The 10,936-nt window shown below is 39.0% G+C and overlaps 1 protein-coding gene across 2 annotated transcripts; it reads left to right on the top strand.

The window, feature by feature from the left end:
* Positions 1 to 489: 489 nt before the first annotated feature.
* LOC127941766 (interferon-induced protein 44-like) lies at positions 490 to 4,085 on the top strand. 2 transcript variants are annotated; one of them, XM_052537166.1, is made up of 8 exons: positions 490 to 651; positions 1,276 to 1,327; positions 1,447 to 1,483; positions 2,057 to 2,261; positions 2,388 to 2,534; positions 2,652 to 2,823; positions 3,252 to 3,352; positions 3,460 to 4,085. In XM_052537166.1, the coding sequence occupies exons 2-8, from the start codon at positions 1,303 to 1,305 to the stop codon at positions 3,628 to 3,630; spliced, it is 858 nt and encodes a 285-aa protein (XP_052393126.1). In that variant the 5' UTR covers positions 490 to 651; positions 1,276 to 1,302; the 3' UTR covers positions 3,631 to 4,085. The 2 variants fall into 2 exon arrangements, with proteins under 2 accessions (XP_052393126.1, XP_052393118.1); XM_052537158.1 differs by lacking the exon at positions 490 to 651 and adding an exon at positions 880 to 939.
* The last annotated feature ends 6,851 nt before the right edge of the window (positions 4,086 to 10,936 follow it).

Below are 10,936 nucleotides of genomic sequence, written 5' to 3' on the forward strand. Positions count from 1 at the left end.
GTCGGGAAGTGCTCGTAAGCCACTCTGCTCGGCTCTTAATTCATCGCAAATGATACGAGCCGCGACCATACGAAAATACGCGATTTCCACATGATTGAAAAAAATCTCATGCGAACTCGTACGACAGCAAAAATCGCACCGTGTACGCCCACCTTTAGGAAGCTTCTTAGCACGCTGCCTCTTACGTCCGACGTTACAAGAGCGCTGTCCAAAGTGAAGGTGCTGAATTAGTTTGCATCGATTGCTCAGGAATCGATTTTCCTCTTCACGCGAAGGCGCATTACAGCGTTAAGAAAGACAACATGTTCTATGCAAATTAAACATTCCTCAAATTATTACAGTAACATTTATTTTAACATAGTTTAAGTTATCAGTAGAATATAGACTATAAATTAAATTATCAAATGGTCAGTAATATGTTCACACGATATATTGTGACGGTTAGGAGAACCGGGTATCCCTCGCTAATCATCCACCCTCCTTATCTTGTTGTGCCACTTGTGCCGCTTCTTGGCATGGGTTTAACGACTTATAAAAATTATATAATACACATTTATATTAAAGGTAAGGTACTTTACAATCAGAATTTATCGGCAAACAGCTGCAGTTACTTATGTGGTCAGTAAACCACAAAAGAAAAGTATTCAAAAGGTAGGCTATTCTAACAAAATTTCACACAAGAAATTTTCTGACTTTTCACTTCAATATTAAAAACTGCTTTCTAAAAAGGTTTGTTAGTATATAACAAAGGCAAATACAGAGGGAGTGCAGAATATTTGGATTCAGCAGCTGTATGTCCAGGTTCATGTTTTGTATGCATGTTTAAACAAGAACTAAATAGCAGCGGTGTGTGTGTATGTGTGTCTGCAAGTGAAAGTAAAAGTTTTAAGACAAGTCAGCTTTTGTTTGAACTGACATAACTGAACACAACAGGCTGTGGTGAGTACTTCATGTGGAATAAACCATTTGAAATTGTTCTTCTTTTTGACATAAACAATATAGTCAGAACAATTTTAGTTTACATTTTTTTTGTGATTTTAGCTTATGATTCAGCTATATTCAGCATGCCTCAAACAATTGCTATGTCAAGAACTGCTGGATAAGGAATATGAATTTTTAATCATCATATCGGAGTCCGTTACTGTTTTGTAACCTCTTGCTGGCACTTTGAGTCCCAATTTTCACATTAGTCAGCTACAGATCAATGTATTGATTAATTGTTTTATGCACGATTGCTGTAAAACTTCATAATTTTTCCATCTTTCTGTACTTTAGTATTTTAGTTTGTATTAAAGAAAGAAAATGGGGAACATAAAAGCCAAGATTGGTGAGTCTCTCTCATTCACCAACAATTAATGAACTGCTTAATTTATTTTTATATATCTTTGTCAGCCTACAAAAAATGAAACTAATTTATTACTAAAGTGAGGCATTTTTCTCCCACAGACGAATATGAAACTCCATGGAGAAACACCAGTTGGGGGTATGATCCATGTGTTTTCTGGAAATCAGCAGTTAGCTGACTAATTCACTCAGAATACATTTTTAAGATTATGGTCTCATAACACAATTTTATAATCACTTCTTTACTATCCTACCTTAAACTGGTATTTCCTTAATTGTTGGATTTGTGCTTTACTTAACGTGTCTTTTGAGTTCCATTTGTTTGTTTTTTTAAATATGCTTTATGTGTTTTGGTATCTGAAAATTTAGTTAAAATGTAGAATATGTAGAATGGACTACTGAGATCTAAATATATGTTTTACGTTTTCTTTTTTTAAAGGAATAGTTCACCTGAAAATCGAAATTATCCCATAATTTACTGAACCTCAAACCATCCTAGGTTGACTAGCACCATTCATTGCCATTACAAAGCTTGGAAGATCCAGGATATTATTTAATATAACTCCCATTGTGTTCGTCTGAAAGAATAAAGACTTCTACACCTAGGATGGCTTAAAGGAGTAAATTATGGGATAATTTTCATTTTTGGGTGAACTATTCCTTATATTAGTATATTGTTATATATTGTAAGTATATTGTTCTTTTTGTACAGGAAGCAAAAGAAGGACTCCTTAAAACAAACCATAAAAGAGATCAAACCATACAAAAATGATCTGAAATACTTAAGGATCTTAGTTGTAGGCCCAAATGGTTCAGGGAAATCAAGTTTCATAAACTCTATTAATAATGCCTTCAAAGGACGGATAACCAGCGATGCACTGAGTAATACAATTTCTAGTAAAAGTTTTACAGTTGTGGTAAGTTTGTTTTTATATTACATATCACTTAATCCACCTCATATAAGGTCCAAATACAATAAATTGCATGAGTGTGTGAATGTGTTTGTTTTAATTATGTAATGTAATTTGTTTTTGTTTGTGTAGTACAAACAATATGAAATTGAAACAGGAAATCCCAGTTTGACTCTAGTCATCAATGATGTCATGGGTCTGGAAGGAGGATTTAAGCATGGATGCCCTCTGGAGGACATCATCAAAGCAGTTCATGGTCATGTCAAAGAAGGACATGAGGTAAACAATAAAACCCCTGAATTCTTTCTTAAAATAATCTTTAAACATGTTTATGTTTTATATTCTACATTTTAATGTTTGTACTCCATTGTCTGCCTGGTCTTTGGTCAATCTTAGTTTATACCAGAAAAACCACTGTCTTCAGATGATCCAGACTACATTAAGACACCAGAACCCTCTGATCAGGCATTCTGCCTAGTGAATGTTTTAGCTGCTGACAGAATCCAGCTCACAGATGACAGTGTTCTGGGAAAGCTGAGAGATCTACGTCATGATGTCAAAAGGCTTGGTAAGAGCTCTCAGATCAACAGTTTCAAAAGCAAAATAGTTCAGTCAAATTTACCAGTGATTACAGAGTTATGTTAACGTTTTTATTCTCTTGAAATGAAAATTAAAAAAATTCTGCAAAGCTGGCTACTTTTTTTTTAAGACGTCAGAGGAATTACAGTATAGACTATATGCATATATCATATTTTTTACTTTTAACATGTTGCATTTGCTATGAAGTATTTAAAGTATTTAGTCAATTAAATAATTTTTACAATACATTTTATGATGAACAGTTAAACGAGGGACATTAAAGCAGATTAATATAAATTTTCTGTATGACTGAATTAATTTTACTGGCTTAACAAATGGAAATACATTACATAAATAAATGTACTAAATATATGTAGAATATATTGAAGAATGTAATCTCACCTGCACATATTGCAGGGTTGCCCCAGGTCATTGTCATGACAAATGTGGATCAAACATGTCCGGTGGTGAAAGCTAATTTACAGAAGGTCTACTACAGCAAAAAAATCAAAGAGAAGGTAAATTATGTTTTCAAATAATTATTCACAAATGTCAAGCTACATATCCCGCTTTTGACTTGCACATTGAGTTTAAGTTTGACCTCTTGATTGTTTTGTTCTCCCAGATGCAATGGTGCAGTAATGAACTGGGTGTCCCAATGTGTCATGTCTTTCCAGTGAAGAACTACCATGAGGAAATCGAAACCAATGATGACATGGATGTCCTGATTTTACAGGCAGTGACTCAGATTATACAGCTGGCGAATGACAATGCAAAGATTCGTTTGACTAAGTGATAATTCACAGAAGATTTGTGCCTAATTTTCAACAGAATATTGTTTGGGATGATGATTATTAATATGAACATGGAGACTAAATATTTTGAAATAGCAATCAGTTTAAAATATCCAATAACATTTAGCTTATAATCAGTAAAACTAAGTTGATTAATTTCATACAGTAGATGATTCTATGTATAAATCTATATATAATTTGAAATAATCATGTAAGGTGTTCCTGGATGCCTCCCAACAGTACAGTTTGGAAGTCTCCCTTATTAAACACATCTATTTAAGCTCTTCTACTGATGTTGAATCAGATGTATTTGATTACAGAGACGTGTGCAACGTGTATTGATAAATGAATGAATTTTGTTTATAAATCAATAATAAAATGGGGCGGTTCTAGAGTCAGTGGATAACCGGGGCTTAGCCCAGAGACATACATGAGATACACTTTAAATAAAATGTTTAAAAAGTTACAACGGTAAAGTGGATTTATTTTTGAAAAGAGTTAAATCTTTCAGTGCTACGAATCACAATGTCATGTTACGTTGAGATAAACTGAAAAACATTTGTCTACAATTATCCTTAATACTGAACAGGTTTAAGATTTACAACAGAGACACCATGACACCAAGCTTTAAACTCACATAATACACACACAAACACGCAGTTCTCTACTGTATACACTTATATTTTTTATGGCGCATGCATTTACTCTGTAGTTACAACTTGCATAAACAACCATCTTACTTCTTGCCCTGACACGAAGAAATGTATGCCACAGAGAAAATGCTAATCAAGCCGTTCATGCAATTCTTTTTTATTCTTTTAGAATTTAGAAATTTAGATTTTAATTTTCAAATATAAATATCTAGTAAAGTATCTCATCTCATTGACTGGATCATATAGACCCTATAACTACTTATTTATGGTTGGACAGTTTGCTTGTTGGTCAGAGTGTCAGTGGGCGGTTCTTGTCAGGATTGAATGACAGCTTAAGTTTTCCCAGCAAACAGGATCTGTGTGGACCCATTGTGGGCATGCCCACAAAAAAAGCAAACCAACAAATAACCCTTTATGGGTAACCCAGTGCCACAGAATTTTAATCAGATGTCTAAATGGATTTGAAAAAAAAAAACAGTATTTAAATTACAATTTTGCTGCAATTTTTCCTTGGACATGTAAAACATATCTAATCCATTTGGGTAATACATTTTCATTTAATTTTGCAACTTATAATGTGTTTCTGTTGTATGTGACCGGGTTGTATTTCCAAGACACATCCTGCAGAATTGGTTTGATATATTTTAGACCTTTTTTTTTTTTTTTTTTTTTTTTAAATAAATAAAATAAAACACTTTTTTGGATGCCATCAGTCAGTTTTGATGACTTTGCAATAATTAATAAAGTTTTTAAAATAGTAACAAAATGTCTTGTTGATGCTAGAGGTCAGAGGAGAATGGGCCGACTGATTCAAGTTGACAGAAGAGCACCTTTGACTGAAATAACCACTCGTTACAACCAAGGTATGGAGCAAAGCATTTGTGAAGCCACAACACACACAACCTTGAGGCGGATGGGCTACAACAGCAGAAGACCCCACCGGGTACCACACATCTCCACTACATATAGGAAAAAGAGGCTACAGTTTGCACGAGCTCACCAAAATTGGACAGTTGAAGACTGGAAAAATGTTGCCTGGTCTGATGAGTCTGGATTTCTGTTGAGACATTGAGATGGTAGAGTCAGAATTTGGCGTAAACAGAATGTGAACATGGATCCATCATGCCTTGTTACCACTGTGCAGGCTGCTGCTGGTGGTGTAATAGTGTGGGGGATGTTTTCTTGGCACACTTTAGGCCCTTAGTGCCAACTGGGCATCGTTTAAATGCCACGGCCTACCTGAGCATTGTTTCTGACCATGCCCATCCCTTTATGACCACCATATACCCATCCTCTGATGGCTACTTCCAGCAGGATACTGCACCATGTTACAAAGCTTGAATCATTTCAAATTGGTTTCTTGAACATGACAATAAGTTCACTGTACTAAAATGGCTCCCACAGTCACCAGATCTCAACCCAATAGAGCATCTTTGGGATGTGGTGGAACGGGAGCTTCGTGCCCTGGATGTGCATCCCACAAATCTCCATCAACTGCAAGATGCTATCCTATCAATATGGGCCAACATTTCTAAAGAATGCTTTCAGCACCTTGTTGAATCAATGCCACGTAGAATTAAGGCAGTTCTGAAGGCGAAAGGGGGTCAAACACAGTATTAGTATGGTGTTCCTAATAATCTTTTAGGTGAGTATAAGTTACCTCACACATAAACCATTACTTTTATGAAGCTCACATCAAACACAATGAAGCATTTGTAAATTGAAAAAGTCCAATAATATGCAACATTAATGGTAAAAGATTGATGTGGCAAACCAAACAAATGCATATAAACAACTACAGGGCTTTGGGTCATGAGCTCATTTGACTTGAGTGTCTTAGTTTGAGCCTAATGGAAAGTGAGAACAGCTGTCAGTAATGAAACGGAGGGTGATGGGGGGAAAAGAGAAAGAATGACCAGCAGAGGGAGACAGGATTATGACACTTAGTTGTAAACAATAATTCTATAAAGTTTTCTGAGTTATGTTTCAAATCAGTCAGATCCATTAGATCAGGCTTGTGAACCTTATGACTCAAAGTCTATGTCAAGTGCAACTGGTCCATTCATTGAGAATCCGATGAAGAATGACACTCTTGTGCCAGATTCATTAAGTAACTGGCTTCTGAACATTGGCTCAACCTTCACATCTGCAACACTGATAAAACCACTGCAGATTTTACCAGAAACTCTGTAAAGTTTCTCACAGTTTCTCACTTGCTTCCATATTTTTTCATCATCCCATTTAGTTGAGATGTCCTGTCCTGTTCTGTCCTGATCCTAAACAGTTGTTTATATCCCTATGGGAAATCAGGCCACTGTAACCTTCATCCTTCCCTAAGTAAAAATGGACAGCTGCTCTCTTTCCATTAGACACAGGTCTCAGGTCTTTTACATATGACAATTTCATCTGTGACACAAAAGTTGGTAATCCACAGTCCTCCTCTTGTCGTAACAATAAAACTGTGATGTAGTGTGATGTGTTTCATTCATACTCGAAGACGGAGGGCGCTCTCGCTCAGAAAGTCATAACCGGAAACTCCTAATATGGACAGCAACTTCCAGCTATCACTGTAAGAAAACGGTTGTTTTCGGCTTTGTTTTTTTCAAGTCCAAAAAATCTCCAGCAGGTGATAAAGTATATGAACAATGCAGTGCTAATTGACATAGCATTTATTACAGTATAAGAACTATTCTGCCTAATGTGATAAAGTGTTTGTAGTATATAAACAAATAATTATTATTTGTTATTGTCCAGCAGTTATATATTTGTAAGGCAATTAAAAGCTAGAAGTTAGAGAAAAATTTAGATTGCCTATTGTATCCACTACCAGTCAAAAGTCTTTGAACAGTAAGCTTGTTCATGTTTTTTAAAGAAGTCTCGCCTGCATTTATTTGAACCAAGTACTGCAAATCAGTGAAATTTTGAAATATTTTTACTAGCCTATTTAAAATAGCTGTTTTCTATTTGAATATATTTCAAATTGTAATTTATTGAGATAAAAAAAAGAAAAAAAAAGAGACGTTTTCAGTTTTCGCGGAGTAGAATTTTTCAGGTTTCTTTGATGAATAGACAGTTCAGAAGAACAGCATTTATCTGAAATAGAAATCTCTTGTAAAATGATGTCTTTATCATCACTTTTGGTCAATTTAAAGAATCCTTGCTAAATAAAAGTATTAATTTCTATAATTATATAAAAAAACAATATATATATATATATATATATATATATATATATATATATACTTACTAAGCTTTTGAATAATATGGTGTATAATGTTGCGCAAGCTTTTTATTTAACATAAATGCTGATCTGTGGATCCTTTTATTCATCAAATAATGTTGAAAGAAATTTACTAGTGTACCTAGTGTGTGTGCGTGTAATTTCTGTCCTCCTCACTTCTGAAAAGATGGCTACGCCCCTGCACAACATGAGCTTTTCCACTTGTTTTGCCTCTATGTATCCGTCATTTCCAGTGAGTGTCTCTGCACATAAATCTGACCATCTGCACATAAAAATAAGCAGAAGCATTAGGATAAAGTTAAGTATTAAATGAAATACTTACTAGCTTACTAGCTCAATAAAATAAATGTCGAAATGCCACTTATACAATACTGATTCTTTAGGCTCTTAATGAAAAGTCAGTAATATAGTTTGTTTAAAACTTCTCAATGGTAGTGTAAAAACCAGCTCTTTTCAAAACACTCTGGTTTGTGGAATTCTCCTTTAATGCTAATGAGCTCTGCTGACCCCGCCTCCCTCTTCCATTTGCTCTCTGAGAGACTGTTTACTTCAGCCACATTCATAGTGAAACTTGCTAATTAGCACATTAGGAAAGGTGATTTGCAATGATTCATTTAAATACATTATACTCACTGCTTCTGTAGGTGAGGCTGGTGTCACACACCACTGAAGCACAGGAGACAAGATGAGAATTCACAGAATTTTAATGAAGAGAGAATACTTGATTGGGGAAACACCGCAGAGATGAACGGATGTGAAAGCCCAGTATCCGAGAGACTTATAAACTTCCACTACGCAAGTCCTGGTGTACTTCAGGGCAGAGGAGAATGGTAGGCAACTGACCAACGGCAGAAGATGACGTCGATGACGATAAGGACGAAGAGGATCTGAGAACTGGAGATCAGGAGTCGGGTAAGTCTTTCACATACGCGATAGACGAGACCAGACGATTAGGAGTCTGTGAGTGCGGGTTTATATGCACGTCTTGATTGGGCAGCGGCAGGTGCAATGACTTAATACTCAGGTGAGCAGGAACGGGAAGGTTGAGCTGTAGGGTCTGACGCTGGTTGGTTGGCTGGATCCGTGACAGTACCCCCTCCTCCACGGGCAGCTCCTGAAGCCCGATGATGGTGGCGACGAGGACGGCCTCTTCCTCTGGGTGCTGGGCGATCGGGGTGATTGGTGTGGAACTCTTGGAGTAAGGCAGGGTCTAGAACATCCTCATGTGGAATCCAGGACCTTTCTTCAGGACCGAAGCCCTCCCAGTCAATGAGATATTCCAGTTGGCCTCCTCGTCGCCGTGAATCCAGGATGGTCCGTACAGTGTAGATGGGGTCTTCCTCCGGTTCGATTGGAGGAGGAGGTACCTCAGCCACATCAGACCCTGTGGGAGAAGGGAGAAGAGAAGGTCGGTGAGGTTTTAGTAGAGATACATGGAAGGTAGGGGTAATTCTGCAATTTGGAGGTAATTTTAGACGATAAGTGACAGGATTGATCTGCCTTAAAATAGTGAATGGCCCCATGTATCTGGGACTCAGCTTGCGGCAGGGCAGCCGGAGGCATATATCCCTAGTAGAGAGCCAGACCTTCTGTCCAGGGAGGTATGTAGGTGTTACTGCTCTGTGAATGTCTGCCTGGATCTTGTGCCTCCTAACTGCCCCTTGCAGATGGACATGTGCTGAGTCCCAGACCCTCTCGCTCTCCTGAAACCAATAGTTGACTGCTGGGACCTCAGAGGGCTCTCCTGACCAGGGGAACAGAGGTGGCTGGAAGCCAAGCACGCATTGGAAAGGTGTTAGGCCTGTGGTGGACTGGCGGAGAGAGTTTTGAGCGTACTCGGCCCAGGGAAGATACCGGCTCCAAGTATGTTGGTGGCCATGGCAGTACGACCTTAGGAAGCGTCCGATCTCCTGAATCTTCCTTTCAGTCTGCCCATTCGATTGCGGATGGTAACCAGATGTTAGGTTAACTGATACACCTAAGAGACGGAAGAAGGCCTTCCAAACTCTGGAAATAAATTGAGGTCCTCGGTCCGAGATTATGTCTTCGGGTAGCCCATAGTTCCGGAATACCTGATTGAATAGGGCTTCAGCAGTCTCCATTGCTGATGGCAGACCCCTTAGTGGAATAAGGCGACAGGCCTTTGAGAAACGATCTACCACCACCAGAACACAAGTGTAGGAGTTAGAGTTGGGCAGATCCGAAATGAAATCCACTCCTAGGTGTGACCAGGGTCGGCGAGGAATAGGCAGTGGAAGTAACTTCCCCTCGGGAAGATGGTGTGGTACGCCGGAGATGGCACAGGTAGAACATCCTTGAACAAAGCGTTTGATTTCTCTGGTCATGCCAGGCCACCAATATCTGTTGCGGATGAGCGAGAGGGTTCGTTGGCTCCCTGGGTGTCCTGACCCTAAGGAAGAGTGTACTGAGTTCATGAGGGACAGTCTTAGAGCTGATGGGACATAGGTCAGACCCTCGGGGACTCCCGGTGGAGCAGGTTCAGTAAGAGTTGCTTGCGTGATCTGATCATCTAGAGCCCAATGGATGGGACTGACGATGATGGCTGGAGGGAGAATGGATTCTGGTAGACTGGTGGGTTGGTCTGGGGCATGAATGCGGGAAAGGGCGTCGGCCCTTTGATTCTTTGTTCCTGGACGATACGTCACTGTGAATTTAAACCGGGTGAAGAATAATGCCCATCTGGCTTGTCGAGGGTTTAGGCGTTTAGCTTCCCGGAGGTACTCTAGGTTGCGATGGTCAGTGATGACTTCAAATGGATGATTGGCTCCCTCCAGCCAGTGACGCCATTCTTCCAATGCTAGTTTGATGGCTAGCAGTTCTCGATTGCCAATATCATAATTCTGCTCCGCCGGGGATAACTTCTTGGAGAAGAAGGCGCACGGATGGAGCTTCGGTGGGACACCCACCCGTTGTGATAACACTGCTCCCACACCTGTCGTAGAGGCATCAACTTCAACAATGAAGGGTAATTCCGCGTTAGGGTGGATCAAAGTGGGAGCTGTAGTGAAGGCTAATTTTAGCTGGGAGAATGCCTGAGATGCTGCTGGAGACCATGATAGATGCTTGGGTGTCTTCCGTAGGAGGGAAGTGAGGGGAGCTGCTAAGGTACTAAAGTTACAGATGAAGCGGCGATAAAAATTCGCAAAACCCAAGAATCGTTGGAGTTCTTTGGTCGAAGTGGGAATGGGCCACTGCCGGACAGCTTCCACCTTCTTCAGATCCATTTGTATTCCCCTGGCATCAATGATGTAGCCCAAGAACTGAATAGAGGAGCGGTGAAACTCACATTTTTCGATTTTGAGGTACAGGTGATTATCCCTAAGTCTTTGGAGGACCTGTGCCACATGGAGACGATGATCGGCCTCGTTCTGCGAGTATATGAGGATGTCATCT

Source organism: Carassius gibelio, chromosome A3 (genome assembly GCF_023724105.1).
Source record: "Carassius gibelio isolate Cgi1373 ecotype wild population from Czech Republic chromosome A3, carGib1.2-hapl.c, whole genome shotgun sequence".
Taxonomy (NCBI): Eukaryota; Metazoa; Chordata; class Actinopteri; order Cypriniformes; family Cyprinidae; genus Carassius; species Carassius gibelio.